Source organism: Lentinula edodes (genome assembly GCF_021015755.1).
Source record: "Lentinula edodes strain Le(Bin) 0899 ss11 chromosome Unknown C8R40scaffold_10, whole genome shotgun sequence".
Classification (NCBI taxonomy): Eukaryota; Fungi; Basidiomycota; class Agaricomycetes; order Agaricales; family Omphalotaceae; genus Lentinula; species Lentinula edodes.
The window spans coordinates 101,390-127,638 of NW_025764316.1; the positions used below are offsets into that span (position 1 = coordinate 101,390).

The following is a 26,249-nucleotide window of genomic DNA, read 5'->3' on the forward strand; positions in this document are numbered from 1 at the left end:
AATCATAGTGTACGCGTTTAAGTCTGTTTAAGTGGTCGAGAAATAACATGCTAGTAGTAGGTACGTGGTGTAAGAATGGAGTTTTCGACTAAGCTCGAACTCAAAACCCAGATTAAAGATAACCACATTTGTCACAAACCAACAGTACATGATTATTATTAGTTTGTTCAATGTAGTAGGTTCTAGTTCGTTAGCCTTAGCCCCCGAGTAGTAGCTATAGCGATGGTGCCCTGGAAGTTGAACAATAGAGAAGAATAGATGATACAAAAAGAGGCACCCCCGTTGCAGGACATAGAAAATCCAAAAAAAAAAAAATTTCGGACCTCATAACTTGGCTTGAAGATTGCCCTGGGTCTTGTTTCGATCCTGCTCGTCAATCCTGAGTGCTTCAAAGATCTTTTCTGCAACACCACGGGGACTTTGTTGAGGGGCCTGGGAAGGTTGGGGATACGGTGATTCATAGTGGTAAGTGAGTTGAGCGAAAGCCTACCGTATGTCCCACACCATCAATATACCCAACACTTGCGAAATTCTGCGGTCCTCCAGCGGCGTTGTTGATGACATCTTCTTTGAATTCCCCGGCACTATAACGCAATGATCAGTATTGGGAAGAGGTCAATTCATTCAACCTTTATATACATATAATCATGGATTTTTCCGTAGTAGATATGTATTCGTACGCGAGACGCATAGGACGGCAAGCCTCGATACATGGTTACCCAGCCATGGGTATCTCTATATGTGGCCTGTAATCAAAAGATAGAAAGCATAGATGAGCGGATGTAGAGGGAGTTAGTATTGAACACATACCGTTTCTTGATCCCGCGTACATTTGAGTGTCACACCATCTTTGACATCGGGATAGTTCAATGTCGGGAGAGGTCGTAAGCCAGTCTCCTAAGAAATAAGTCGATCGTTATTAATCATATTGTAAAAGGCCTAGTATTTAGAAGGCGAGATATACACACCACGAAGAGCTTCAAGACCCTATCATCCCATGATTGCCATGTTCGACGTGTCTTCAACATTTTATATGCCTCTTCCGCACTAGGCCATATATCTCTTCTTGACTGTGACCCAGATGCCAACTTCTTCGCAGGCCCTTTGGAACCCGAAACAGGCTCCATTGTCATGGGTTCGACGAAGATCATCGAAGCAAAAAGACTTTCGATGGATGGAACAAAGTCCAGCGAGAGAAGGAGTGAAATAGCACCCATAGAATGACCGATACCGACGATAGTATGAGAGCTGAAGTCAAAGTTATCCATTACGGCTCTGTTCTCTGAATCCAAGTCGAGGTTCCCGAACAGAGTCCGGCCCCTCCCAGTAAGGAAGGCGTGTATACTGCGCGCATATTCCTGCCACTGAACTACACGTAGAATTCTGTAAAATTATCATGCAGAAAGCATAAGCAGCAAACTCACACACAGCCTCATATGCGTGCTGCAGAGACTTCTCATTGAGTATCGCCGCGTCTCCATGATTCGGCGCGTCAATCGTCCATATCTCTCGTACTTTGATCTTGTTGGGACTTGGTTGTCTGATAAGTTCCAGCAAGTCATCTATGGTAGGCTCCCACTGCTCTTTATGAAACCCTGTCCCGTGTGTGAACACCAGAGTTAATCCATCGGCAGTCCATGATGGATCCCAAAACCGTTTTACAGTCGACACTAATGGATAATATGGTCGAGGATCGAAAGTGTATGATTCCGAAAGTAGAGGTGAAGACATATGGAGTATGAACGTCAACGAGCGTCGAGGACACGAGTGCTAACAGTAGAGAAGACATTATGTATGGAAAATATTGAATGATCTGCATTGATGTCCGATGGTTGCATCGGATGGTGTTTTTTACCCAGGTTACTTGGAGTCTTGGACTGAAATAAGCATGCAAAAATTCCTTTTAAAGTTGTCTCTGTCCGTTCCGACGGCGGTAGAGGGTCACATGATTGCCTTACAGGGCAAAAGGGATCCGACTTTCCCATCTAACGGTGACCTCCTACTCCAACCCTGCACTCTACCAGACTCTACCAGCACCATCCGGGGGCCACAACAAATTCCCTCACCATATCACATTGTTCCTAAGTTTCTCCACTGCAATCTTTACTTGATGTCTACCAAAATAAGCAGAAGCCTATGAAGTTCATGTAGTCCAATAGAGTGCAACTGATCAAAGAACATCATCAAACAAGTGCGATTCAGAAGCAACGGTGTGTGTCTGTGTGTCATTGATGTACTCAATTCCGAACCAGCTCCAGGCAAAGATTTACTTTTAAAAGGGATAATTCGGTAGACTTTTTTTCGCTGACAGTGAAGAATCTTAACCTCCTTCAGGCTTCCTCCTCCACTGGCATATCTCCCTCGATCATTGAGTACTCTGACTTGGCCGAGTGAATAGCTCCTAACAACCGCCCGCGTTCTTCCAACAAATCCTGCCCCCACTGCTGTACTTCAGGATGCTCGATGTATGGGATCGAGCTATCGTAGAAAGACTGCAGCCGAGAAGCGTTCAGATCGCGTTCATATTCAAGCGCTGCATTGATTAATGGTGTATAGGTCAGTTTACAAAGGTAGAATGTACAGGGACGTAGGGTATCGCAAGGAAGCCAACCCACCTTGCGTCGCCATCTCGAACCGGTCAAGGTCTAGACGGTTCAATAAGAAGGAAACTCTGGAGGTGTACATTGTATCCAATACCTTTGACGAAACGAGCTTCGGGCGTTTCGCGATCTTCATATTCCTATGAAAGGAGCGACGGATTGTCAGTGCCAGTGGAACAAAGGTGATCTTCATACCTTCCAAAGAGCTCCAATCCTCTGAGCTGCTGGACTGTCGTGTAGCATTTCGTGAATGAAGATATGCATGGCTTCCTACGAATGTCGCCAAAGGTTCAAGTCAATACTGATGTTTGACTGATTGCATGATATACAAGTCCGAACATCGAACGAAAGCGAACGTACGAACCGCTTCCAATCGTGATTTTTCTTCCTTGGAAATTCCATGACTGGGAGCGATGTCTCCGACTGCGAAATTAAAGCTGAGTACATGCCAGGTAATTGGAGAACCCAACTTTACTAACCTTGAGCCTCAGCTAAATCGTGGACTACACTCAGCATTACGCATCTAGTAGAGGTTGACTTTATTTAGTAAATTGCTCAAGGATTGGAATTTTTCCACTACCAAAAATGGCAGGGTTTCGAACTGGATCGCTTGAGTACTTGTGAGAGCCGTTCCACTTACTTTGCGACGTCCAAATTCTTGTCCGATGTACACATGGATAAGACGGCCATTCGATACATGTGGTCTGAAATACTAAAACAAATAAGTGGAGATGATATGAGACATCGTCATCAGCCGATTACAGAGAGCGAGTAGCATGATTTTAGCCAGAATGTAGAGCTTACCTCTCAGGATTCCGAATCTGTGGGGGACGTCCATGAACAATCATTTTTGCGATCTGAGATTTAATGGAGGTGGATTTGACAAACGTTGTTATTCACCCATCCGGTGCGTTTCTGAGTCTAGTTGGATGATACGACGATATCAACTATTGTATCTAGCGAAGAAAGCTGACCTTCAGTCTTTCGAGAATGTGAAAAAACGCCAATCGGTCAATTGAAACGTTCCCGGTGCTTAAATAACTCTTGCTCTCATCGCTCTGAGGATCCATTGAACAATCGTTGATGAGGGGTGTGGAGAGAAGTATACGTGGGAAGAATAATGCAGACGTACTTTTGATGTATTCGGCATTAGGTAGTGTTCATCCAATATTGTTTTGCATTAAGAGCATGTATAAGCTTGTACGACTTCAGCAGGCCATGTGTAGCTCGGGTATAAGTACGGATAGATGTAAAATAAGTATGAAGGTACTAGAAGTAAAGTAAACAAACCTGTAGCGAAGTAAAACGTTCATTGGCGTTCAGAGGCTTGTACTAGAAACCTATGAAGTGTTCACCCCAACAGCCTGCTCTATGGAGGCAGGTCCGTCTCCGGATTCCAGTGCGATTACACCAAGAGTAGGTACCCCTACTTCCGTTACTTTGGGTGTCTCTGTTGAGGTGTCCGCTTCTTCCTTTTGGGGTGAATCTGCATCCGTTACAGGTTGCCCACTCCCCCCGTTCTTATAATCAGACTCGCAGAGACCAATCCTCCCGCCCAGCTTTCTCCACTCATCCATCCACTTCACCTTTCTCGCCTTGCAGAGGTCAACCAATGTCGGCCAGTACTTTTCATGATCATACTCGAAGTCTTGATTTCCACCCCAAAATTCTTTCATGACCTGAACGGGCAAAAATGTAGATATGTATCCCAACAACTAATTCTGCAACGAACCTGGTCTTCAGCAAAAATCCCATCCTTTACCACATCGGGATTGAATTTCAGTTTCTGAACCGTGATTGGATCGATGAACGGGGTAATGAGTTTGAAGAAAATGTTGACAAGGTAAGGAACATTGATGACAAGCGCCTTGCCTAGGCGTTCGGGGTAATGGTTCTGTAAGATAGAGAGAACCGTACGGGAAGTAGACATGGAGGGATTTTTGGCCTTGTCGGCGAAATTGATGAGTAAGGAGAGTGATCTTTTGTGAGGAGGAATGCGGGGGGAATGAATGAATACACAGACTCAAAAGATGAAGAGAGTTGTTCGGCTTGAACTTACTCAACACCTTCGTCCATGAGATCTATGCACCGCTCGAGCATCCATACGGCAAATTCAATTTGACGCGTGGCTTCGGTAGTATTTTGGCGACTGGGTATCATGTAGAAGGCAGGTCTGCCGTAGACGTCGTATCCAAACAAAATCTCTTTGCCTGTGACGGCCTAATTATGAAGAGTTATTCCAAAAATAATAAATAATTATTTCAGATATGAATGAACATTAAGAAAGAACAAGCCTCACCTCTGGCGCAATATATTCTGGAGTTATATGAGTGTAAAGACCGAATTCTCTCCTCCATTTAAGAGTAGATTCCAGTCTCTTAATTGCGTCGTCCACCTTCCATTTTGTGGCACGCAGGTACCTATACACTGTTGGAATTTATTCAAAACGAGCATATATGGCGAAAAAATCACCTCAGTTGACACTCATACGACAACCAAAATTGTTCCTCCTCCATGAGTTCGCCGCTCTTTTCGATGCCGGGAAGTGTGTATCCCGCTTTTGTGAAGTGCACTTGAATCTTCTCTTGCATTGCAATTTGTTCGGGCTTCAGCTCAGGTATGGTTAGTTTGACCTTCTCCTTGGGAGGTGGTAGGGCTTCGTAGACTTTGTTGGACATCGAAAGAGGTACTTAAAGTAGACGCCGAATAGTTGGATCATTTTAAATAAATCAATTTAAGCGAATTTAGCGCCAGCTGACTTGAACGTTGATTACTAATGCGATTGCTCTTTACATCCGAGTTTGTACAACTCTAAAAGCATGATAGAACTACCTCTCGAAATCTGGATATATATTGCTGCCTTTATTCCAGAAGCTACGCTTCGTGATCTGCTTGGGGTCAACTTGTTTTTCTACAATATCTCGATGGACGTACGATACAAGTCTGTCGTACTGCAACGATTCAGCGCCGGAACAAAGAAGCTACTTTTACGACTTGCGTGCGTTATGTTGTGGGCAAGACTCTTATAGGTGCTGATTCAAGACTTTGCAGTGACCCGGCTGTCGGGAAGAGAGTGAGATTCCTCACAGCAAGTCCTGACTTTCAATTCTACGGTGCAGTAGCCTCCCCGCCATCTTTCGGTGACAGAATCAATATCCTTCAACATGTCCTGCACTCGTTTCGCCGATCTAGATTTGATCATGTACTGCGACCGGAAAAAGAAGGGACTATTGCATTAATCAATGCATTACCTGTAATGTCGAATGTCATGGCATTTACTGTTGATTCTCATTCTTGGGGAGAGCATTCTGGTCCGGAGTTGAACACCTTCCTGAACACAGCTTGGACCTCGTTCAGTTCCAACTTGAAGAAACTTTCCCTCCGAGGACATGCTGCCTCATTTCGCACCATCATAACCTCTAAACCTTCATTGCCGAAGGTTGAAGAGCTGTTTTTCGAGCTCATTGATAGCCCGTCTTCACCGTCTGACATAGAGGACGTGGCTGACATTCTGCTCACAGTCTTCGCGCCATTCATCAACAACTTTACACCTAGACTTCAGGCTCTCACGTTTTGGGCGTGGACCTCATTTGAACTTTCTGCCTTGTTCAAGGCCCTAGGCAATTTTCCCTTATTGACGTGTTTCAACTTTCAGACCTCTTTTCCGCGAACGTTTAGGGATGATCCCCTAGTCTCTCGAACTTTCTTGCACGGCATTGCGCCCAACTAGAAATTCTAGTGTTGAGGCTCAATACAGTTCCTCTATTAAATGCGATCCCGCTAGAACGACCTTTGAGTGAATGGATGCTAAAGACATTCTGCGAGAATCGCTTTCCTCACTTACAGGAACTCCAACTCTATCCTTCCGCCTTACCCAAGGGTTTCGATGCCCTTTTAACGTGCATCCAGATCTCCGCAGACACACTACACACATTAGTTGTGCGAGAACGTTATTTGGACCCACAGGATTTGCGTAGACTTATCGATGTACTACTACCCAATCTACAGTCGCTGAGACTCAATCTTCGTGAATTGGATGTTGGGGTATTCACGATTCTCGCAGGTAAGCTGCCAAGGTTGCGCTCGCTATCATTGTATATCGGTACAGTGCCACCGGATATACATGTGAGTCTTATTTTCCTCACATGTATGTGTAGTTTCTCGCTTACAGATCAATTCGATGCTGTAGACCTTCATTTCCGAATTGAAAGCCAGAATCTTCATTGAGTGGAAGCTTCGTAATATCGGGGTTTGGCAAGGTGGTTCCGTGGCTCCTCCCCAACTCATGCATGCCATTAAACACTCTATACCGTCTGTGGTCAGTTTTTGGGGCCTCGGTGACACAGATACAGATACATCATTGACAAACGAGCAACCCATAATTTGGTCAACTCGAAATATCGACGACGGAGTTCTTTGATTTCGAAATGATTCACAATTGTACATACATATACATAATCGTTGACTGTCAAATGATAACCTACTTCGGGAATTTTACCCTTTCTCTCAATCATGGACAGTTACTTCAAATTTTACAAGCAGTGTTGCACCTGATGCTTTTCCGTCCATGTTGAACATATGTACCAGACCCCATCCCTGCTGCAGGTCATCTATGCGCGCACAAAACACAGCCAAATCTAGATCCTTTTCGAAGCTACGATTTTCGCGAACGCGAAGGCTGAAGGAGAAAGACAAATTACCTCAGTTCGTTTCGTTTGCGCCCAAAATATTATACTACGTACCGAAGGAAGGCTAGCTCATCACGATTAAACTCCCATTCTAGTGCTTCATTCCACACAGCGTCTCCCTCTTCTGTTGTTGTTACAGTCTTGGACTTCCAATTTTGATCCTGTACACCGTGGAATAACTCTGCTTCGACATACGCTTTGTAAGTTTTGTCCTGGTAGTCTTTTGATGGCAGTACTAATAAATATGTAAGCTGATCAGAACGCACGCAAACCAAGACTTCCCGTACAAGAGCTGATCCCAACGATCTCGGCACTGAACCCAAATTTCCTCGAATCTGGATTCAGCAACCTCTGGGCTTTAGGTTTGAGCACCCATCCTGGGCTACCGACAAACATTGCCTCGTTTATCTGCATCGGAGTATCGAATGTTTGCCAATTCAAGCTCACAACGTGTGATCCATTTCGCCACAATTTCAAGATATCCATGTTACTAGATCGAATACGCGTTCCTCTGGGGAAGATGCGACGTAGATGTAGGCGGCCGTGCTCGATGAGAGGGTCAAGTTGTGTCGGTAATAGAGAAAGGATTTTAGATTCGGAGATGTTGATGAGGATATGACGAGGATCGATAAGTTCTATGAAATGTGAAGAAAGGCGAAAATTGAGTTTGTGAAAGAAGAATACCTTGTTGCAACCAACCCTTAGTAGGTTTCCAACTGCGTGCATAGTAGCCGAGGGCTGCAAGCTCGTCTGATATTTTCCCTCGTTCAATCTCTCCAACAAGGACTTGCGGTAGATCTTCCCCTTCGACGATGCTGTCGGAAGTGGTTGATTCTTCCTCTTGGTCAGGGTCAAGCTCCTCAAGCTCTTCTTCAGCTTCGACTTCAGCAAAGTTGCTTGGTGCATAATATTCCACCTGTGATGATATCAGATATAGTAAGTCTGAATGAAATGAGCGCACCATTAATATAATCCTTCCTTTTAATTCGCGAGGTGACACTTTGACCTCTTGCTCCGAGTCATCTGTCAATTTTCCCTCTACGAGTTTTTCACCCCAGGCGTTCTTGAGGATATCGACCATGATTTGTTGCCCTTTTGGTCCGACGTGACATTCGAGACTGACCAGAACCGGCCACGCATCGGGGCCAAGGTTATCTACACCCGCGCCGATTGCTTCACAGACCTTTCGGAAAGACACGCCTTTGGTGAAAGTATATCCATGTGTTACGACGAGGCCCTCTGGACTTGAGCTTGGCCATACATCTATTTCCACACAGTGTGCTCCCCGAGACAGAGCATGAGTATATGATTCTGCAGATGCCCGCCCTACGAGCTGTCTTGATAAGAGATACGTATTGTGTGAGGATCTGCGCTCTGTGAATAGGCTGATTTCTGAGATTGTTCACATAGCCACGCACGAGACGAAGTAGTGGGTAAGTGGATACGAGTCGTCCCCCTGCGATGGTGATAGTATTGGGATGCTTAAAAGCTCATCTTTGGTCTACGTTTGACCTTTAATCACAGAGGATGAACCACTCCCAGAATTGGACTTGCCGTCTCCAATGTGTTTTGAATGTATTCTTCAATTGCAGGGCTCAGGCGAGAAGACACATCTTGCGGCGGATGAAGATTGACCTGATAATCAACCCTATAATGTTCGTTTAGTTGAGAGTGCAACTGAGAGTTCATGAGTGATAAAGCTTAAAGTTGGAAGCCGTGACCCGGCTGACCGTATGATTCTGAACTCGACGCACTTGAATCTCAACCATCATAATATCTGCTGGCAAATATGACCCGTGCTCAACGTATAGCAGTCATTTCGACTATACTAACTGCTCTATACCTGCTTGCATTCTTCGAGATCCTTCAAGTTCCGCTTGTTGAAGGAGCTGTCGTGCAGGAAATCTTACCAGTCGTACATGTCATTTATTCTCACTACTTTGTCGATGCTCATGTTATGCATTTCTGTAGCTACCGTGGTGGCTGCTAGTCTCATTTGGATCTTACTCTCTTTGGTCTTTGGGATGGGGACTATTAACATTTAGAGATTGCCCGGAGGCATACGAGGAATTGTTAGCTGTGCGTTTCTCGATACTATTAGCTTTCTTGAAACCTCTTGACATTCGGATCTTAGGAAATATCCCAAGCTAAGAATGAACTTCGGAGTCGCGGTGTCACTGTTGATTAATATAACAACACTACTGTACATCTATCTCGCAAACCGTTATTGGAGACCAGCATCCTCGAGCAGACTGAGCATCTAATCTATGATGTACATATACCCCAATAAAATATCCTCCATTGGTCTGCATGAGCTCATCTTTGACCTACTTTCCCTTCTTCTTTTTCTTCTTTTCATTCTTCTTCTTTTTACCGCCTGGAGTAGTAGCCTCTTCCTCTTTTGTATCCTTGTCATCTCCCTCTTCGGCTTCACCTTCGATATCGGCTCCATTCAAGCCATCACCCGGTGTTCCTGGTGCAGTCCCAGGTGCAGTCCCCGGTGTAGATTCGTCGGGAGTTGCTGCAACCGTGGTCTCTGGAGCTGCTGTCTCTTCTGTGACTGCGTTTGACGGCTGTGTTGTCTCCGCTGTTGCTTCTACCGCAGGTTCTGCAGGCACTTCTGCAGGCTCAGGGGTTTCGGTAGGTGGAATGTTGGCCAGTGCAGCAGTAGCATCAGGTTCACTCGGATGCTCTGGAGCGGAAGGCACAGTATTTTCAGCTGGGGTTTCTGTGGTTTGTTGTGTCGTTGGATCAGGAACAGCATTCTCAACTGTAGGCTCCTGTGATTCCACCGCTACAGGCTCGACTGGTTCAGAAGTTGGAGGTGGAAGTTCAGAAGTCTCTGGTTTGGGGGACGAAGCTGGTACAGGGGTAGCAGCCTTGGGTGTGGCCGCTGGCTTGGGCGTTGTCGCGGTCAGAGGTGTGGCAACTCTAGACGGAATCTTCGACCCTAGTTTGGATGCAGCTCTCGGTGTTCCAGCAGGCTTTGGCGTGCCCCATGGTGATTTTGAGGATGTCGGGGGTACCTCGGCAGCAGGTGTCGTCGGATTAGGGGGATTGGGGGAAGAGGCTGGTTTCGGTGACGCTTTTGTTGGTGATTTGACTTCAGATGAAACTGTTCCCAGTAAGTCTGCAAGATTGTTTGTGTTTGACGGAGCTGACTCCGGCGGTCCCGAGAGCAAATCAGATGATTCGTCTGAGGCAAGAAAAGCTTCATTCGATAATGAGAGCATGCCATCGGTTGAACTTGCATCTATTATAGGTTGTGTAGCCAGATCCATGTTCATTTCTGGTAAATTGATCGGAGAAATGACTGCGGAAGGAGCTCTATTGGAGAGAGCTGTCGAGATCCTTAGGTTCGTGGGGCCCATGTTGGCACCAGTAGCCTCCCCTGCGCTGGTGAACGAGCCCCATGCTGCTGCTTCCAGATATTCGGCTGCTGTAGGAGAAGGTTCTGCCTGCGCAAGCTCGGCTTCTGCAGCTGGAACGCCAGTTCCGAATGCGCCTGGCATGTCCACGGCAGACATCGGTGCTTCTTCCACAGGAGCAGACGGAGCAGGCTCTGGTAGTGGAGCCGGTGGGGAGTGTAAGATTTCCCTTAACTCTCTTTTGATCGGAGACGACAAAGGGGTAGCCTCTTTTGACTTGAGTGACTCTGCTATTGATCTGGCAGTAGGAGATACCGCACCCCAAACAGATGAAAGAGTGTCAGCAAGTCTCGACGATGAGTTGCGATTGCTAGTGGCAGTGCTTGCCGTGCCCATACTATCATCTGTGGGAGGAGGAGAGGGTATCGTTCTTTCCTTCCCTTTATATGTCGATCTCCCTCGCGACTGATCTCTAGAAAAATCTACTCTACTTCCGTTCTCTGTGGGAGTGCGAGAGAGAGAAGGGCGAGAAGACCGCACGCTGGAGGCACGTAAACTTGGAGTCGCAGCAACAACCTCTGGAATGACTGTTGGCGCCGGTGGAGGCTCGTTCCTGGCGGGACCAAGCATTGATGAACGTTTGCTGTTGGCAGTGGACGTGACAGCCGCAGGTGTGTGGAAGGACGTCGAGTCGACTGAATGAGCACGGGAACCTGGGAGGCTTCTGTTCGCTTGAGACTGAGCGGGAGTCATGTCGTCTTCTGGGTAGCCATCTGGCTCGTCCTCATCCAACCTATGTCCCCGCTCGTTGTAGATTATTGACGCTGGACCGCTAGAGGCCAATATCAGCACTCGGGCCTACAAAGTATGAAGATAGTAACTCACTATTTTGTTACGCCCTATAGGTGGTTTAACAACAGAAGATAAATGAGTGAATGAGGAGGATTTACACACATTGTCAACCCATTTGATACGTGCTCTGAACTCCGTCAACCCAAAATGAATCTCGACAGAAAACACTATGTTCCAGTACACCCTTCCGTGCTTACCCGTCTTTGCTTCGGCACTGCTACTCAATGGAGACAGATCTGCGCGGACTAGACAAAGGGTGGAAAAATCCTCTGTGATGACAATTTGAGTGAAAGTTGGCGCGGAAGCCCGAAGAGTTATGTATTACCTGCTTGCCTCATAATCCACTTTGGTATAGTGTTTCCACCCCTGTAGCACCAGATTTCAACCTCAAATACGGAGAGCAATGACAAACTTGTCAACTCTGTGCAGTACTTCCGCGTGAACACAGTAGATTCCTTGACTTTTACACCCTAAAGCAATGTTTGTGAACTGTGTACGACTTCAAACCTATTCACTCACTCGTGCCAATATACAATCAAATGCGTCAGGTAGAAGTCGAGGTCCTGATGGAAGCTCGCATAGTCTGTCTTTTCGTTCGACATGCTCGGGATCCGCTGAGTCGTATTGGCGAAGATATTCTACCCCGTACATGAACTTGGACATTCGAGCAGAAACATGGTGGTCGCAGTAGAAGCCTATCGCGCCATCGGCGACTGCTTTTGAGCTAGCACGGTACAAGATTTAATTAGTGTGCAAGCGGGCGTTTTCAAGACTTACGTTTGGGTGTCTGGTCGACTCACAGCAACACGGTACGGTTGAAGTCTCTCTTGTAGCTGGCTGAATAACCATGCGCTATTGGCGTATCCACCGACGAGGAAGACCGACTAGATGTGTACGTTTGTCTTCATGAAATGTATGAGGGTAGGAGAAAGCCAACCTTTATCATGCCTGAAGAAGCTTCGACCTGGGCCTTGATAGCATGCACTGCAGCTGTAATTTCGGATAAGGACAGGAGGTTCTCTGAAATGGGTGTTCCTTACCTTTGACTGATGGTTCGAATAGCTCCGCCACTTCTGTGCTGACTCGGTCACGATAAGATTGTATTTTATGAAAGGCAGCTGCTCCTCTTACCCGGACAACCTTAATTGACCACTCCTTATGCCGACCGAAAGATCTTTGTCCAGAGGTGACCCAAAAAGGATGTATTGGGCATCTCTTTTATCACGGAATAAACGCTTAGTCGTTTCGTCGAAGCGCTTGGTAATATGATCCACAGCATCAGGGGTTCCGTACTTGGAGTTTTTAAGCTTCTCTAAACCCAAAACCAAATCAGCCACATAAGATTATATATCGCGATGGTCGCACCTCGAAAGAGTTCTCGAGCTCTTCTGCTCACGAACACTGATCCTGCGAAGACACCTGAAAACTGGTTTTAGCTAAATTATAAGGATATACATATTCAACACCTACAATCTGGAGGTGCCACTTCTTCAATTACCAAAGGTGCTTGAGCGCGAATACTGTATGAGCTTATGTCCAGGGTACCGCCTCCGGCATCAAGTACAAGGAATCCTGATTTTGGAGAACCCTGAACGCAATCAATTCAACTTCCATCAGAGAAGAATAGTTGAACTCACAGAAAGCACATCATCTGCCAAGCCGTTCAAGACACAGGCATGTAAACTAGCTTCTCCTTCTGTTACAAATCGTATCCGAGCTTTTCCCTCATTAGTGTCGGGAATTAGGCCACCGTATACGGCAGCGCGGCGCATCTTGGTCTGCTGGGCACCTTCCCATCCATTAGGATGTGATAAAACGAATTGGATATCATGTTCAACGGCGTTCCATAGAGATAAACCGTTCGCGTGAGTGTCTCGAATGAAGTTGCGGGTACAAAGAAAAAGATAAGAAAGAAAGTCGCCAAAGACGTCCACAGCAGATTTGCGATAAGGCAGAGGCCCTAATCTCATTCCGTTCATGTTTAATTTCATTGTACGAGGCCTGAGCCGTAATTTGAACCTGAATTACGAACGGTGAATGAGTGCGATCCTCCAACGACAAAAAAGAACAACGCACAATTCGACCTTTATCCACGCTTCATCTTCCGCCAATGATAGCATTGAGGGAGTGTCGGCTTCTGCTCCAGCTGCCATCATCTTTCCTTCACTATCATAATACATGACTGTTGGTATTTTTGAGTTGCCTGCGACATGTTCTTGACCCGGGAAACTGGAGAATATGCCTCAGAATTAATTCGGGAAGAGAGAGAAGAACGGGTACCGTGTAACACCATGTATTTTAGGAATTTCTCCTGGCTCGAGAATGGCATAAGAAACCTAAGAAGATGAAGGCGTGAGAGAATGCTTGAGCGGACAAAGCTGGACTAACCCCGCTGAACGTTGTGCCAACATCTAGAGCCAGTACAAGTGATCGAATGGGGCCTGTATAGGGCTTGCGCGTGTCTGAAGAAGACTTCATGCTGCGATTAGGAGGAACAGGGTATCAAGATAGAGAGAAATAAGATATGATAAGTCGTGTACACTGTAGTACGTCGCTCCTATCGCGCAAACAATCATATAGAAAGGTCGACTTTGAAAAGCAGAAATGAACAAAACAGAATTTTCATCAGCCAAGGTGACGCGTAATCCAACCTTGTGTTCACCACACCGTAGAAGAAAACGCGTCTGCAACGAGGCCACCTCGTGGTGGAGCAGGAAGATTCCAGAAAGCCTCATATCAGAGGCCCAGATTGAAAAACTTTTGTATGTATCTATCTGGTCGCCAGCTGATTATCTTTTTTGGTATTGCGGTCATGCTCCCCGTTGCTAACTTGCACCTCAGAGAACTCGCTACTGCCACAGTGGAATTCTTCGCTCTCCGCACCCCGACTAACACCCCCACTCATCGTCCTCAAGACTTGGACGAGGAGCGAACTCTCACGCCTGTACACGACCCTGTCGCCCGACTGACACGGGAGTGCGCCTTGTTACGTCAACGTCTAGACGAAGCGGACCGTCGGCAAAGTCTCTGTACTTGTCAGGGGGACTCTATATCGACCTTGCACCATCCACCACTGATGAGAAAAACTATCGATGAAACAAGAAGAGAGCTTGCGAGGACTCAAGCCGAGATGACCAAGTTGCAAGAGCGATGCAGGTTATTGGAGAGGACATTGTTTGAGACGAGAGAGATCTTGAAGGTTAGGGATGAGGAGTTGGAGAAACTAAAGGAAAAACAGGCAGACACGCGAAGTTTGAATAACCATGACGATCGCGAGGACGAACAGTCGCGCAGCTTTGTTGAACAGGAAGATGACGGTCATCCAGGTTCCATGCTGGACGAGAATCGAGCGCTCTCGAAGACCACAGAGGTCTTCATGACACGCACCGACGCTTGGTCAGGCGCACAGGTTCTTCAAGCCATTCATGATCTTAATTCAGAGATCCTCCAGTTTTCAGCAGCAGCCACGGAGCTTTGTACATTTGGGAGTACTTCATCATCTAAAGTAGCCATTCAGGCCACGCAAGACACAGCCTCGAGGCTTGGACCGAGTATGGTGAGGATATTATCCGGACGAGATCACTCGCAAGATCCTATTCTCGTCCAACTAGCGTTGCAGGGCTGTATTTCCACTTGTGTCGCCCGTGCACTATCCGTCTTCTGTATGGGTTTCCCCACGAAAGCGGACGCCGTCTTAACCCAAATTTACTCGCACATGTATGCGGCAGGTGAGACGCTCAACATTGACACAAAGAACGCGCGATCCTGAATATGTTCACCAGAGCCACAACCTACATCTTCAAGATGGCGAGCATTGACTCATCGTCACATCCATACAATGTATCCTTACCTGAGCGACTATTCAGCAAATGAGCTGGCTGAAACGATGTATAGATGGTCAGCAGATATCCTGGTGGTTGCAGGTTGTCAGGGCTATGGGAAGGGATCCCTCGGGTCTCGAGATGGTCTCAGATCACGTTTTGGAGAGCAGATACGTCGAATAACGAAGACGGCGTGCAAACTAGCCCAGGTGACAAAGGAGGAGATCATGTCGACCTGCTTCGAGATCGTTGCAATGGAACATGGCGATGCTTTCGATCCTCGACGAATGTTCGACACATTCGGTGAATATGGCACCTCTAGAGGTGCTATAATCACAACTACAGAGCTTGGTGTGCGGTGCAAAACACATAAGAGTAGGGAAATTGCAGGAACCGAAGATTTTGCTACAGAGATACGAATGCTGATGCCACCTAAGGTAGTGCTCGATTCGGTGTTAGACTTTGTAGATCCCAGATAACACAAACTTAAATCTGATTGCTGATGCGAGATAGTTTGCGGTACAGAATGTATTATGTGATAGACAGCTTTGACCACTTCTTTAAAGCTTTGTTCTTTATTAACACACCATCCTCACACCATATACATACAACGGAGTGAGACAGGTTTCGCTTCAAATTCTACATATTACTACTATCTTTCGTTGTAAGGAAAGCACAGCCCTGTTGGTTCGTTTCCTTTAATTTGCCGCATAGGAAGGAAGTACAACGACAGTCTAGTCCAGGTGGGCCGGACGCCAACCATTATCAGGATTGGCGACTTCGTACCACTCGAAATTGGACGGTGCTTGAACTGTAGGATGGATCCATACCGAGCCGGCAGGGAATCCGATCTCCTCCCTGCTGACTGGCAGGGTACTCTGGAAGTGAACGACTAGGCGATCGATAACTGCAGCAGGAACATCGAAACCCTGGCCAACGGGGTGCGGAGAGAATCTGACCAAAATAAGGAATGGCATCCTCGACGCCGCTTGTTGGGCAAGTTGGGAAGCACTGTTCGATGTTTTAGGAGCTTTACGTGCGTCCAGGTGAGATTTAGATGCTTCAGAGCTTGTATTGGTCTGATAAAACCATCGATCTGAAATTAACACCCCAGTTCACATTGAATTAAGTAGAGTCACTTACATCGAGAGGAGCAGCCTGTACAGCAGCGAGAAGCCCCAGAATGAGGTACACAGGTCGAAAAAGCATCGATGATACGGAGAGAGCGAGGACGATGTATGGATGAGGGAATTGCACTCAGTATGAAGGCAGACAGTGATAGAGTAGTTTTTGTGAGAGCAGAAAATGAAGCGAAATAAAGTAGGAGGGACTGGCCAGCAGTGTCTGGAGGCAACTCACCGTTTACACCCCGCTTTTATATACATACCGGCGAACCTGCCACCGCAAATCTGCGGCTGGGCGGACCCATCATGCTCTCAGTGCAAGACTATAGGGGTAAGATAGGGTCTGATAGGGTGGGATTACTGTATAGATGTGCTTGTTTTGTCCAGCTTCCATGATTATTTCTGGATTCAGCACTTCCTCACTGCTCACCTGTCCTGTATTTTGATCTCCTCTGTACTTACCACTGCAGTCCGCAAGAAAATCTGAGCAGGCATTCAAGTCCCTCTCACCATTTGCTCGTCGCTCGTCCGTCGGTGACCTTATGGAAGCCATACACCACTACTGCATGATACCCTATGACAGCCCTATGATACCAGATACCTCGCTTGCAATACCTGATTACGAACTGAGTACCGGTCCTATTACCTCCTAGTACTAGATAGTACTACTAGGTACTGCTTGCGCAGTCCGGTCGATAGACAGGATCGTCTACACTGAACTGTGCCGAAATAGACAACAGCAACAACAGTAGTGGAAGCACCTATGGGTTGGTAGCGCTAATGTTATCGTATGATGATTTCTATATCGTACAGAAGCGAAAAAGCGAGATAGCGGCTCGATAACAACCATCATTACAGGTAAAGCCCTTCCGGAGTACCTTCGTTCTTCCTGTATAGTACCTGGAGAAATCCATTCAAATATGATAAGGGGTCATTCAATAGTGAAACGAACCTTTTCTCTCGCGGAACTGAAGTCGGCCTTCGTGACTCTCATCCGTCTTTCTCTCAACGCAAGTAGTCCGGCCTCTGTGCATACCGCTTTGATATCTGCACCGGACAAGTCATCCTTGGTCATGACGAACTCCTCAAGATCCACGTCCTCGGCCAGACTCATACGCGAAGTATGAAGCCTGGAAACCATAATCAATAAATACGATATTTCTACTTTGAGAAAACGCGCACTTGAAGATATGTCTCTTGGTCTTCACGTCGGGCAGAGGAAATTCGATCTTACGGTCAATACGTCCAGGGCGAATAAGAGCAGGATCCAACGTTTCAATCCTATTTGTAGCCATGATGACCTTCACATCTCCACGCGTATCGAATCCATCTAGCTGATTTAGAAGCTCCAACATGGTCCGTTGGATTTCACGTTCTCCACCAGATGTAGAGTCGTAACTGAACAAAATATGATTCCTCAACACGAGTAGCAGCGTCAAGATGAATGCTCACCGTTTCGTTCCTACCGCGTCGATTTCATCTATGAAGATAATACTTGGTGCGTGTTCCTCCGCCACACGGAACAGCTCGCGTACAAGTTTGGGACCATCTCCAAGGTATTTCTGGATGAGCTCAGATCCGACGATACGTAGGAAGGTAGCAGATGTTTGATTGGCGACGGCTTTGGCAAGAAGAGTTTTTCCAGTACCGGGAACTCCGTAGAGAATAACACCTTTGGGAGGTTTGATTCCCATTTCCTCATACAACTCGGGATGCGTTAGAGGTAGCTCTACAGATTCCTATTCTTGATTCAGAAACATGATAAAAATCCAAGCACAAAATGCACACTTTGATTTCCTGTATCTGAGTTTCCAGTCCACCGATATCAGCATAACTCTCGGTCGGTGCCTTGTCGAGCTTCATTACGCTGACCATGGGGTCTGCGTCATCCTGCAGAACACCGACGATAGATTGTGTCTTGTGATGGAGTAAGACTTGGCAGCCAGGCTCTAGAAGATCTTTATCGACGTAAGACATTATAGACACGTAAAATTCGGGGCCAGACGCAGTGCTAATGATAGCATGGTCGTCGTCGATAATTTCTTCCATCGTTCCGACTGCCATAGGACTTCCTCGGAGATCATCCACCTTTGAGCGATCTTCTTCATTCTTCTCCTCAAGTGAGGTCTCGGGTTTGACACGCTCCTGATTCTGTATGAATTCCTCCTCGAGTAGCAGATAGTCCTTTATTCGCTCCTGTTTGTACAGTCGAAGCCGGCAACGTGTGGTAGGATAGACTGGTGGAAGCTTAGAAGCTGCAGAAGGACCTCGTCTCTTTTTCTTTCCAACTCGAGTAGGGAGAGGCGGTTCCCATTTCTTTTTCTGCTGTTCCTTCTTGTCCTTGTCATTTGGGTTTTGATTTCCCTGACCCCCTGGTGGAGTGAGTCCTGAAGCAGCGTTACCCTGGTACAGTTAGTTAGTGGGCAAGTAGCCTGTGGTAATTGATACAGACCATTGATGAACGTTTAGAGAAGAGATTATACTTCGACGTGATGGGCGACGCGTCAGTGTTTATGAGCGTCTATCCATTTTCGGTAGGTTTTTCCCATAAGCAAGTTAACTTTGGCGCCAGCACTCGGACTTGCAGTAACCACGACTAGCCCACGACTATGAATATGGATTCCGCGACTACACCCTTGACTGCAAGTTCTCAGTTTATTCAAGCGGGTACGATGAAGCTCTCTGGAGGCTCAAGCTTGACTCATTGTGCTTGGTAGACGACGACGACGATGACTTTGACGAAGAGAACATTCCCGGTTTTTCACATCCTGGAATGCCGCAGTTGCCACAGTCGGACAAGGGCAAGAATCGTGCCAGAGAACCAGAACAACTAGGAATGCCTTCAGCAAATGGAAACAACTCAGTGCCGCTTTCCGGAAATATAGGGAGTTCATTGGGACCTCAACGTCCAGCGCGACAAACAATCGGAGGTATACAAGTTGAAACACGGTACGCCAGCTCTAAATCGTTCGCGATCCCAAGCAAATACATATATTCTAGTTATACTGGCGTCGATACCCTTGACGAACCCGTTTCTCAAACTATAGTCAGTTTGGTTCCGACTGTCAGTGCTCACTACTAATGACACGTATATCTATTTCTTCCAAGACTCGAGACCTTCTCTCGATCTATTCCAAACTCATACAAGTGGTGTACCCTCGGAGATCCAATGGACGTGAGGTTCTCAGGTGAGTCCTCCAATTTACCTAGCATACGCCGCTGAATATCACACTCTAGAGATTGGGATTTATGGGGACCCTTCATGCTCTGCCTTCTTCTTGGAATTATGCTTAGCGTTAACGTATGTCCAAGTCATCTTTATTCCCAGTCCTTCCTACTTAAACTATTCTCAGGCCCCACAATCACAATCATTGAATGTTTTTACGAGCGTGATAGTTATTTGTTCTCTGGGGGCTCTTGCAGTCACTGTACAGGCCAAGGCACGTATACCCGCCAATCTAATCCTTCGTTCTTTCCTAATAAACCTTTTACAGCTTCTTGGTGGCAGGGTGTATGATCATTTCACTGATAGCCCCTGATAGCTTAACGCGCTGACAACTTTTGATCAGCTCTTTCTTCCAAGGTCTCTGTGTTTTAGGGTACTGCATTGCGCCTCTCGACCTTGCGGCTCTTATTTCTTGCTTTGTACGGGTCATCTATGTGCGCGCGCCGCTCGCGCTATTGGCCTGGGCTTGGTGCATTTGGGGTAATTACACGCATTTTGCATAGTATCAAGACACTGAAACTCCTTTCCAGCGTCTGTGAACTTCTTAGATGGAACCAAGATAGAGCCTCAGCGTATTTTGCTTGCAGTTTACCCACTTTTGTGAGTGTCTACAAACGCATCTCCCAGAATAGCAAATTGATCATACATATAGGCTCTTCTATTTCGTACTGGCATGGATGATACTGATACAATAATGGGTTGGTTGGAAAGCGCAACGATTATGAAGGAAAATTATAAGCGACAATAAGACTTCGATGCTATGTATCACTGACAACGAAATATCATAATTTTGTGCTTTTTCTTTGACATTTTTTCTGGGGTCATTGAGTATAGAGAGCAAAAGCTTAGCAAAGACTCAGGGCTCAAGCGCTCAGGGCTCAGCGTCAGAGGTGAATCAATTGCATGTGATTTTCTTCGACGCGTCTTGAGCGCCAACCGGAAAGAACAAGTTACCTGGAGTCCGACTGCTTTGAGTGCAACACATTCAAAATCAGCCTATAAGTACTTAAGACCCGGCTCTCATTCTGCTGCTACTACATCTCGGCCCTACTTCTTCATCCACCTCAACAAGTCCTTCATCATTGTCATGGGCAGACCCATTCCTTCATCTTCGCAGAATAGTCTTACTGTTCGCGACAACCGTACCGGCAAGAGCATTGAAATTGCGTACGATTTGATATATTTCAAAGGCCGAATTGCAAGCTCATTGTTCACTAGCATTGAAGACAATAGCATTCCAGCAACCGCATTCAAAGCACTATCCGCAGCTCCAGAGAAAGGCGAAAGGGAAGAGAATGAAACGGACAAAGGATTGAGGGTTTCTGACAAGGGATTCTTGAACACCGCTGTAATGCGGAGCCAAATCACTTATATTGATGGAGAGGCTGGAGGTACGGTTCATTGCCGGCTAGTTGGTCATTTCTTCCATTTAACACCTCGAATCAAGTCCTTCGATACAGGTATGCACTTGTCGAGTCCGATGGTTCAAAAAGTTAGATCGAGTTGATACTGCAGAGGATACCCCATTGAGGAACTGGCCGTGCATTCCTCTCATCTTGAAACTGGTCCGCACAAAAGCCCTCGCAAGAAGTTGATCACTTGACTGATACACTTGTACCAGCTTACCTTCTCATATACGGCTCTCTTCCGACTTCATCTCAGCTCGAAGTATGGGAGAGCGAGGTTATGCACCATGGCGTCGTACACGCCGATGCTGAGCAGTTCTTCCGGTCATTTAGGTTAGCTATCCTTCTGTTCTCAAGATGCTTAGTCCTGAACAATCCGATAGGTACGATGCCCATCCAATGGCAATACTTACCAGCGCATTCGCATACCTCGGGTCGTATTACAGCGAGGCAAATCCCTCATTGCAAGGTTCGCTGCGAGCATTTATTATCACTCACTGTAATTCACAATTCGAACCCAGGTCAAACTCTGTTCACTCAGGGAAGTCCAGAATCACTAGCTGTAATGGACAAGCAGATATACAGGTTGATCGGGAAAGCTACCACACTCGCTGCGTAGGTTTCTGTTCATCATAACCATCATAACCTAAACAATTTTTATGCAATTTTTATCCCCAGAATGGCATATCGAGTCCGGCAAGGCAGAAGTTTTGTCACACCGCCCACTGGGTTCAGCTATACGGGCTCGTAAGATTTATTCTCAATCATCGGTATTACTAGAAGCATTAATTCTACATTTTCAGTTTCCTGTATCAAATGGACCATCTAGGCGAGGAAAACTACAAACCAAATCCTGTTCTGGAAAAGGCCCTGGATGTCCTGTTCTTGCTACATGCTGATCACGAGCTGAATGCCTCCGCAACGACGGTGTTGCAAACCGGAAGTTCACTTGTGGACCCGTACTCTGCGATAGCGTGAGTGGGCCAAGTTTGATATGAAAGTCGTTTCTCATTGGCTCTCCCTTCTCCAGCGCTGGTTGCGCGTCTTTGTAGTAAGTCCAACATTAAGTGTTTTGCGTGAATGGATGCTGATTTCGTTTGTAGCGGTCCATTGCATGGTTTGTGATGCTTATGACCTTGCCATGGGTGGAGTGAGAATTGCTGATATTTTTCCAGGAGGAGCGAATGAAGCTGTCATTCGTATGCTCATCTCCATTGGCAGGTAGGCCTCTCAGTCTTGGATGTCCAAGTTGATCCTTCGGCTGATCCGGCGAAATGCCTATGTACCGTAGTCCCGCGAATGTTCCTGCTTTCATTGAAGCGGTCAAGAAGCGGGAAAAGGTTCTTTCAGGATTTGGACACCGGTGCGTCACCCTTGTCGAAAGAAGCTTTAGTGATTGACGGTTCCTGTATAGGGTATACAAAACCGTAGGTTCTACTCTAACTACGAGCTGCCATAATAAAAACTTCAATGCGTTGACAGTCGGACCCAAGGTCGTTCATTGTGAGGAAGACTGCTGACGAGGTTTTTAAAGTGTATGTACCCTCGGTCATGCATGATTTCGTATGTTCAACGTTTCCATTATGTGCAGAACTGGCAAAGATGAACTACTGGAGACTGCAATGGCTCTCCATGAGGCTGCTATGAAGGATGAGTATTTTATTAAGCGTAAGCTGGCACCCAACGTCGACTTCTGGTACGTGCTTTGCTCTCGTTTGCTGTGATCAGGTTTGACAAAAATAACTCGCCCATAGGAGGTAAGATTTTGACATTCATCAATTGGCGAAACTGACCCACTCTCGGTTCAGTGGCCTCATTTATCGGGCTATGGGTATGATATTTACGTATTGCTCAAGCGACGCGGAAAAACTGACCAGTCTTTAGGTTTTCCTCTCGATTTCTTTCCAGTGCTGTTTGCTGTACCCCGTGTAGTGGGATGGTTAGCACACTGGCGGCAGGTAAGTTCCGTTTTTGACGGTTTTTACACGATGATAACGCCCTCCTTACTCGTGGTTCAGATGATGCTTCAGCCTGGCGGTGTCAAGATCTGGCGGCCACGACAAGTAAGTGATAACTTGATTGCGATCGAAATGCATACTTTTCTCTGATTTTTTAGATCTACGTCGGTGCAAGCAAGAGAGAATATGTAGCAGTCGAAGAGCGCAGTCCGGTGGAGGGACTTCAGAAGACACCTTCTCAAATATCGCATTCTGGGTGAGTTGTAAATTTACCATCTCAAGATGGTGACCATAGCGACTAACCTGTGTGATTCAATGGTTTCTTCCTTGATTGTTTGACACGGCCCAGAATCAGTAAACGGACGATGATTGCAACGTTCAAGGGTTCAAAGCTGTGACTTTGGAGTACATACCTACCTCTCAACCTCACGAAGGGCATGAGGGAAGTTGTATTTTCTGAGGATTTTATGTATTAAATATGGTAAATAGATGATATAAAAAATGATCTGTAACTCGTGGTGACCAGGTGCCAAGCTTTGACGGAAGGCGACAATTGACCGTTGCGCAAACAAACCGTGGGAACGGAACGACAATGGCTCGGAGCGCAAACAACTCTTTTCCATCAAGTCGCCTCTTGTTCTTCTACTTCCATCTCCGGTCCTATAAATCATCACTCCCTTACTCTCCTCTCCCCCGCATCTAGTGAAACATGTTCACCACACTCGTTACCGTCACTCTTTTTGCCGCTGCTGCTATCAATGGCGCTGCCGCTCAATTGAATATACAGACCCCCTCAATGACAACGGTACTCCTAAAATTTTTCACCGCCTACTGCTTAGACTCACTTCCTTTCGTCCAGTGTGAACCCGTTGATATAACCTGGTCCAGCACCACTGGTCCTTACAACTTGATTATGGTCTCCCCTGACGACCCCTGTGGTGATGCTCTGTACGGAAAAAATCACTCCATCAGAAATTCATTTCCTAAAAAAAGCTCTTTCTTCCTCCTTAGTGTTGATCTTGGAGACCAGGACGGTACTTCCGTAAGCTGGACTCCCAACGTTGCCCCAGGCACTCAATTGGAATTGTCTTTGGTGGATGCTAACGACGACGAAGCTTGGTCAGGCACTGTATGGACCTTCAATGATTTATACCGTGTTCCGCTCGAATTGATGAATGTCATTTACTTTCAGATTACTGTGGCACAAGGTTCGGACACCAGCTGTGTCCCCGCTGACGCTCTCGCTGCTGCTTCCTCCTCTGTTGCTGCTGCCTCTTCCTCCATTTCTTCCTCCTCTGCCGATGCTTCTACTTCTGCCGTGTCGTCAATTTCTGCCTCTGTTGCTGTTACTGGTACAACGTATGTATATATCACTACAATGTTAGCAACCGTTTGACGTTTTAACAGCTTGGTGGTAACCGGCGCTGCCACCGCTTCCGCATCCAGTGCCTCAGCATCTTCCAGCTCAGGACCTGTTGGTGCTGTAGGTGAAAATGGCCCTCTCGAAGCTAGCAGCAACGGTGCTATGACCCTTGCCACTACTCCCATCATGGTTCTCAGCGCTGTCGCTGGAATCCTGGTTCTGTCTCTCTAAGGATACCGCCCCTGCAGGGGGTATAAAATACCCATCCACTCATACCTTCTCACGTATCTTTATTCTTATGTCCTTCCTCCGCCCCCGGCTAGCTCGTGTGGATCATGTTTTCTACCCGGGTGTGGTTTCCGTCGTGCGCCAGATCGACTGTCCTGCTCTATTTTTTTGTCCTCTCTTCATCTGATTGGTTCTGGATTCCGTGTTTGCTACTTGTTGTGACATAGGGGAGTTCCTTTCGCGTATATAAGTTATCCAAGCCTAGCCATTTCATGGGGCTGCTGATTTATCTCGATCTGCGGTGGAATTTTTCACGAGGCGCATTCCGAGCTGGAAAATCTGCAGCTTGCTTTCTTTCATCCTCTCCTTTCAATTTGTTAGCCACGTAACTAATCGCTTTGTACCTACATTGTCAAGTTTTGATACGCGGTTGTATCGTATTGTTTTTCTCTCAGTACTGAGAATCACCCCACAACACAAATTCAAGGTAATGAATATCAAGCTCCAAATAATTCGAAGAAAACGAGTCTAGTGAGTATCTACCATAGCTTCATTACGTATACCTTCCTTCCTTCCCTTGTCGATATGACAATGTGCCATGAATATTGCTCGAGAATTCTCTCCCCCTTCAGTCAAGGTTGCTACAACATCCTCAAGGCAATTTGTTGCAAACCATGCAAAACGGTACACCATCCTTTTGGACTCATCATCTTCATCAAGACTAAATCCTTCCTTTGTCCAACTGCTTTTTCGAAATGAGTGCATCTGTTCTAACATTCCATCTTTGGAACACGATACCGCCAGAATACCATTCCTGCTACCACTACTTGTTTGAGAATCCTGCAAATCTCCTTCCGCTTCTGGTCGCAATATCGCTCCACAATCCTTCTCAAGCTCACACCTCATTTCATCAAAATCCACGCTCACATGCGCAAGTCCCTTCACGCCAACGAAATCCTTCAAGAGGACGAGTAATTCCTGATTTGTTTGGCTATGGATCCATTCGTAGTGAGCAACGACAGATGACCATCCGGAAATCAGGTAAAATATAGATTTGGAATCTGGGGATAATGTCTCGAAGAACAAGACGGGGTATCCTGATACAGCGGATTGCTTTTCAGCGACGAGACGGAGATGGTCGATGAGGGGAGGCTGGGTTATCAATGAGGGATTCGACGAGTCAAGTACTTCGAGGGTGGCGAATTCGGTTACGGGCATGGAAAGTGATAGAAAATAAGGACGCGTAATACTAATTAGGGAATTTGTCTGTGAATCTGGGCTGGGCAGGCTGAGAGAAATTGTATGACCACAAGTAGTATCAACCGACCATAGCTCAGTTGGAAGAGCGCGAGACTGTAATTGGAAAACTTTGATATCTTGAGGTCGCCTGTTCGAACCAGGCTGGTCGGAATAAGCTTCCTCGACTGTATGTTTTTCTTCTGTTCAATGACTTTCCGATCATGCGGAACATTTGTCGAGTTCTCGCCGTAATTGGATCATCCATCGCCGATGCCAAAAATGTAGACTACGCCTCTTAAATTCGGTCTGTCATTCGCTGGCGATTTCCTCTTTTTCTCCACCTTCCTTCCCTTGTGCTTTGGACACGTTCGGCGGT

At 46.5% G+C, this 26,249-nt stretch overlaps 16 protein-coding genes and 1 non-coding gene across 17 annotated transcripts; 8 read left to right on the forward strand and 9 right to left on the reverse strand.

Moving 5' to 3' along the window:
* Positions 1 to 457: 457 nt before the first annotated feature.
* On the reverse strand, positions 458 to 1,731 carry C8R40DRAFT_1181776 (Alpha/beta hydrolase family-domain-containing protein; the record flags this gene model as incomplete). Its single annotated transcript, XM_046232956.1, has 5 exons — positions 458 to 584; positions 640 to 746; positions 811 to 897; positions 969 to 1,369; positions 1,425 to 1,731. The coding sequence occupies 5 exons, from the start codon at positions 1,729 to 1,731 to the stop codon at positions 458 to 460; spliced, it is 1,029 nt and encodes a 342-aa protein (XP_046088287.1).
* Positions 1,732 to 2,223: 492 nt separating this feature from the next.
* On the reverse strand, positions 2,224 to 3,738 carry C8R40DRAFT_61797 (HD domain-containing protein). Its single transcript, XM_046235655.1, has 10 exons — positions 3,575 to 3,738; positions 3,489 to 3,521; positions 3,405 to 3,421; positions 3,241 to 3,312; positions 3,080 to 3,123; positions 2,965 to 3,023; positions 2,796 to 2,870; positions 2,698 to 2,740; positions 2,616 to 2,645; positions 2,224 to 2,533 (listed from the first exon to the last, which is right to left on the reverse strand). The coding sequence occupies exons 1-10, from the start codon at positions 3,668 to 3,670 to the stop codon at positions 2,331 to 2,333; spliced, it is 672 nt and encodes a 223-aa protein (XP_046088288.1). The 5' UTR covers positions 3,671 to 3,738; the 3' UTR covers positions 2,224 to 2,330.
* Positions 3,739 to 3,770: 32 nt separating this feature from the next.
* Positions 3,771 to 5,297, reverse strand: C8R40DRAFT_1095207 (CRAL/TRIO domain-containing protein). The gene is made up of 5 exons (XM_046227692.1): positions 5,073 to 5,297; positions 4,900 to 5,020; positions 4,660 to 4,820; positions 4,333 to 4,579; positions 3,771 to 4,279 (listed from the first exon to the last, which is right to left on the reverse strand). Exons 1-5 carry the CDS (start codon positions 5,276 to 5,278, stop codon positions 3,941 to 3,943), a joined length of 1,074 nt encoding a protein of 357 aa, XP_046088289.1. The 5' UTR covers positions 5,279 to 5,297; the 3' UTR covers positions 3,771 to 3,940.
* Positions 5,298 to 5,419: 122 nt separating this feature from the next.
* On the forward strand, positions 5,420 to 6,330 carry C8R40DRAFT_1168533 (uncharacterized protein; the record flags this gene model as incomplete). The annotated part of the gene is made up of 2 exons (XM_046231200.1): positions 5,420 to 5,598; positions 5,652 to 6,330. 2 exons carry the CDS (start codon positions 5,420 to 5,422, stop codon positions 6,328 to 6,330), a joined length of 858 nt encoding a protein of 285 aa, XP_046088290.1.
* C8R40DRAFT_1181793 (uncharacterized protein) lies at positions 6,214 to 7,311 on the forward strand. The gene is made up of 2 exons (XM_046232958.1): positions 6,214 to 6,725; positions 6,790 to 7,311. The coding sequence occupies exons 1-2, from the start codon at positions 6,405 to 6,407 to the stop codon at positions 7,018 to 7,020; spliced, it is 552 nt and encodes a 183-aa protein (XP_046088291.1). The 5' UTR covers positions 6,214 to 6,404; the 3' UTR covers positions 7,021 to 7,311.
* C8R40DRAFT_1159722 (PLC-like phosphodiesterase) lies at positions 7,107 to 8,977 on the reverse strand (the record flags this gene model as incomplete). The annotated part of the gene is made up of 7 exons (XM_046229925.1): positions 7,107 to 7,278; positions 7,343 to 7,523; positions 7,576 to 7,923; positions 7,973 to 8,204; positions 8,250 to 8,655; positions 8,707 to 8,782; positions 8,839 to 8,977. 7 exons carry the CDS (start codon positions 8,975 to 8,977, stop codon positions 7,107 to 7,109), a joined length of 1,554 nt encoding a protein of 517 aa, XP_046088292.1.
* A 100-nt stretch (positions 8,978 to 9,077) lies between these two features.
* On the forward strand, positions 9,078 to 9,476 carry C8R40DRAFT_1168535 (dolichol-phosphate mannosyltransferase subunit 3; the record flags this gene model as incomplete). Its single annotated transcript, XM_046231201.1, has 3 exons — positions 9,078 to 9,203; positions 9,260 to 9,367; positions 9,423 to 9,476. The coding sequence occupies 3 exons, from the start codon at positions 9,078 to 9,080 to the stop codon at positions 9,474 to 9,476; spliced, it is 288 nt and encodes a 95-aa protein (XP_046088293.1).
* Positions 9,477 to 9,546: 70 nt separating this feature from the next.
* Positions 9,547 to 11,698, reverse strand: C8R40DRAFT_62370 (uncharacterized protein). Its single transcript, XM_046235677.1, has one exon. It carries the CDS (start codon positions 11,407 to 11,409, stop codon positions 9,616 to 9,618), a length of 1,794 nt encoding a protein of 597 aa, XP_046088294.1. The 5' UTR covers positions 11,410 to 11,698; the 3' UTR covers positions 9,547 to 9,615.
* C8R40DRAFT_1159724 (uncharacterized protein) lies at positions 11,541 to 13,986 on the reverse strand (the record flags this gene model as incomplete). The annotated part of the gene is made up of 14 exons (XM_046229926.1): positions 11,541 to 11,555; positions 11,611 to 11,777; positions 11,834 to 11,978; positions 12,028 to 12,232; positions 12,286 to 12,392; positions 12,446 to 12,498; positions 12,549 to 12,586; positions 12,640 to 12,820; positions 12,874 to 12,927; positions 12,979 to 13,096; positions 13,146 to 13,527; positions 13,585 to 13,737; positions 13,789 to 13,844; positions 13,897 to 13,986. 14 exons carry the CDS (start codon positions 13,984 to 13,986, stop codon positions 11,541 to 11,543), a joined length of 1,764 nt encoding a protein of 587 aa, XP_046088295.1.
* Positions 13,987 to 14,320: 334 nt separating this feature from the next.
* Positions 14,321 to 15,808, forward strand: C8R40DRAFT_1159725 (uncharacterized protein; the record flags this gene model as incomplete). The annotated part of the gene is made up of 4 exons (XM_046229927.1): positions 14,321 to 14,834; positions 14,859 to 14,996; positions 15,018 to 15,236; positions 15,291 to 15,808. The coding sequence occupies 4 exons, from the start codon at positions 14,321 to 14,323 to the stop codon at positions 15,806 to 15,808; spliced, it is 1,389 nt and encodes a 462-aa protein (XP_046088296.1).
* A 73-nt stretch (positions 15,809 to 15,881) lies between these two features.
* Positions 15,882 to 16,693, reverse strand: C8R40DRAFT_62308 (uncharacterized protein). The gene is made up of 2 exons (XM_046235674.1): positions 16,473 to 16,693; positions 15,882 to 16,408 (listed from the first exon to the last, which is right to left on the reverse strand). The coding sequence occupies exons 1-2, from the start codon at positions 16,536 to 16,538 to the stop codon at positions 16,064 to 16,066; spliced, it is 411 nt and encodes a 136-aa protein (XP_046088297.1). The 5' UTR covers positions 16,539 to 16,693; the 3' UTR covers positions 15,882 to 16,063.
* Positions 16,694 to 17,155: 462 nt separating this feature from the next.
* C8R40DRAFT_62306 (P-loop containing nucleoside triphosphate hydrolase protein) lies at positions 17,156 to 18,966 on the reverse strand. The gene is made up of 6 exons (XM_046235673.1): positions 18,906 to 18,966; positions 18,242 to 18,856; positions 17,906 to 18,192; positions 17,636 to 17,851; positions 17,406 to 17,583; positions 17,156 to 17,353 (listed from the first exon to the last, which is right to left on the reverse strand). Exons 1-6 carry the CDS (start codon positions 18,906 to 18,908, stop codon positions 17,306 to 17,308), a joined length of 1,347 nt encoding a protein of 448 aa, XP_046088298.1. The 5' UTR covers positions 18,909 to 18,966; the 3' UTR covers positions 17,156 to 17,305.
* Positions 18,967 to 19,036: 70 nt separating this feature from the next.
* C8R40DRAFT_1095239 (uncharacterized protein) lies at positions 19,037 to 20,524 on the forward strand. The gene is made up of 10 exons (XM_046227693.1): positions 19,037 to 19,120; positions 19,171 to 19,402; positions 19,454 to 19,499; positions 19,562 to 19,641; positions 19,691 to 19,754; positions 19,807 to 19,893; positions 19,948 to 19,964; positions 20,023 to 20,159; positions 20,210 to 20,279; positions 20,332 to 20,524. Exons 1-10 carry the CDS (start codon positions 19,063 to 19,065, stop codon positions 20,372 to 20,374), a joined length of 834 nt encoding a protein of 277 aa, XP_046088299.1. The 5' UTR covers positions 19,037 to 19,062; the 3' UTR covers positions 20,375 to 20,524.
* A 79-nt stretch (positions 20,525 to 20,603) lies between these two features.
* Positions 20,604 to 23,566, forward strand: C8R40DRAFT_1095240 (peroxysomal citrate synthase). The gene is made up of 21 exons (XM_046227694.1): positions 20,604 to 20,846; positions 20,898 to 21,070; positions 21,127 to 21,139; positions 21,195 to 21,244; positions 21,301 to 21,418; positions 21,469 to 21,554; positions 21,607 to 21,700; positions 21,764 to 21,832; positions 21,889 to 22,059; positions 22,116 to 22,136; positions 22,189 to 22,202; positions 22,261 to 22,306; positions 22,377 to 22,448; positions 22,500 to 22,512; positions 22,568 to 22,620; positions 22,677 to 22,781; positions 22,891 to 22,916; positions 22,970 to 23,043; positions 23,104 to 23,148; positions 23,202 to 23,299; positions 23,393 to 23,566. The coding sequence occupies exons 1-21, from the start codon at positions 20,767 to 20,769 to the stop codon at positions 23,439 to 23,441; spliced, it is 1,470 nt and encodes a 489-aa protein (XP_046088300.1). The 5' UTR covers positions 20,604 to 20,766; the 3' UTR covers positions 23,442 to 23,566.
* A 186-nt stretch (positions 23,567 to 23,752) lies between these two features.
* On the forward strand, positions 23,753 to 24,637 carry C8R40DRAFT_1168541 (uncharacterized protein; the record flags this gene model as incomplete). The annotated part of the gene is made up of 5 exons (XM_046231202.1): positions 23,753 to 23,848; positions 23,903 to 23,991; positions 24,055 to 24,172; positions 24,236 to 24,402; positions 24,451 to 24,637. 5 exons carry the CDS (start codon positions 23,753 to 23,755, stop codon positions 24,635 to 24,637), a joined length of 657 nt encoding a protein of 218 aa, XP_046088301.1.
* Positions 24,638 to 25,549: 912 nt separating this feature from the next.
* C8R40DRAFT_1014698 (uncharacterized protein) lies at positions 25,550 to 25,852 on the reverse strand (the record flags this gene model as incomplete). The annotated part of the gene is made up of 1 exon (XM_046222914.1): positions 25,550 to 25,852. A coding segment is annotated over one exon (303 nt), but the record flags the coding sequence as incomplete, so codon positions are not given.
* Positions 25,853 to 25,956: 104 nt separating this feature from the next.
* On the forward strand, positions 25,957 to 26,044 carry C8R40DRAFT_t85. The gene has a single exon. It is a non-coding gene; the product is annotated as a tRNA-Tyr (tRNA).
* Positions 26,045 to 26,249: the final 205 nt, after the last annotated feature.

What these genes read in the sequence shown, in the direction of transcription:
- C8R40DRAFT_62306 (XM_046235673.1), bottom strand. An exon ending in CTCAGATACAGGAAATCAAA is followed by an intron (nt 18,193 to 18,241) that starts GTGTGCATTTTG and finishes AATCAAGAATAG; the next exon opens with GAATCTGTAGAGCTACCTCT. An exon ending in GACGCGGTAGGAACGAAACG is followed by an intron (nt 17,852 to 17,905) that starts GTGAGCATTCAT and finishes TATTTTGTTCAG; the next exon opens with TTACGACTCTACATCTGGTG.
- C8R40DRAFT_1095207 (XM_046227692.1), bottom strand. Translation starts at nt 5,278, where the DNA reads ATGTCCAACAAAGTCTACGAAGCCCTACCACCTCCCAAGGAGAAGGTC. An exon ending in TCGTATGAGTGTCAACTGAG is followed by an intron (nt 5,021 to 5,072) that starts GTGATTTTTTCG and finishes AACAGTGTATAG; the next exon opens with GTACCTGCGTGCCACAAAAT. An exon ending in GGATTTTTGCTGAAGACCAG is followed by an intron (nt 4,280 to 4,332) that starts GTTCGTTGCAGA and finishes TTGCCCGTTCAG; the next exon opens with GTCATGAAAGAATTTTGGGG.
- C8R40DRAFT_1095240 (XM_046227694.1), top strand. Translation starts at nt 20,767, where the DNA reads ATGGGCAGACCCATTCCTTCATCTTCGCAGAATAGTCTTACTGTTCGC. An exon ending in TTCCTCTCATCTTGAAACTG is followed by an intron (nt 21,245 to 21,300) that starts GTCCGCACAAAA and finishes CACTTGTACCAG; the next exon opens with CTTACCTTCTCATATACGGC. An exon ending in AGATCTGGCGGCCACGACAA is followed by an intron (nt 23,149 to 23,201) that starts GTAAGTGATAAC and finishes CTGATTTTTTAG; the next exon opens with ATCTACGTCGGTGCAAGCAA.
- C8R40DRAFT_61797 (XM_046235655.1), bottom strand. Translation starts at nt 3,670, where the DNA reads ATGGATCCTCAGAGCGATGAGAGCAAGAGTTATTTAAGCACCGGGAAC. An exon ending in CGATTTAGCTGAGGCTCAAG is followed by an intron (nt 3,024 to 3,079) that starts GTTAGTAAAGTT and finishes TTAATTTCGCAG; the next exon opens with TCGGAGACATCGCTCCCAGT. An exon ending in CGAAGCTCGTTTCGTCAAAG is followed by an intron (nt 2,646 to 2,697) that starts GTATTGGATACA and finishes TGAACCGTCTAG; the next exon opens with ACCTTGACCGGTTCGAGATG.
- C8R40DRAFT_62370 (XM_046235677.1), bottom strand. Translation starts at nt 11,409, where the DNA reads ATGACTCCCGCTCAGTCTCAAGCGAACAGAAGCCTCCCAGGTTCCCGT.
- C8R40DRAFT_62308 (XM_046235674.1), bottom strand. Translation starts at nt 16,538, where the DNA reads ATGCTTTTTCGACCTGTGTACCTCATTCTGGGGCTTCTCGCTGCTGTA. An exon ending in TACAGGCTGCTCCTCTCGAT is followed by an intron (nt 16,409 to 16,472) that starts GTAAGTGACTCT and finishes TGGTTTTATCAG; the next exon opens with ACCAATACAAGCTCTGAAGC.
- C8R40DRAFT_1095239 (XM_046227693.1), top strand. Translation starts at nt 19,063, where the DNA reads ATGAATATGGATTCCGCGACTACACCCTTGACTGCAAGTTCTCAGTTT. An exon ending in TTCTCAGTTTATTCAAGCGG is followed by an intron (nt 19,121 to 19,170) that starts GTACGATGAAGC and finishes TGTGCTTGGTAG; the next exon opens with ACGACGACGACGATGACTTT. An exon ending in CTGGGCTTGGTGCATTTGGG is followed by an intron (nt 20,160 to 20,209) that starts GTAATTACACGC and finishes ACTCCTTTCCAG; the next exon opens with CGTCTGTGAACTTCTTAGAT.
- C8R40DRAFT_1181793 (XM_046232958.1), top strand. Translation starts at nt 6,405, where the DNA reads ATGCTAAAGACATTCTGCGAGAATCGCTTTCCTCACTTACAGGAACTC. An exon ending in CAGTGCCACCGGATATACAT is followed by an intron (nt 6,726 to 6,789) that starts GTGAGTCTTATT and finishes TCGATGCTGTAG; the next exon opens with ACCTTCATTTCCGAATTGAA.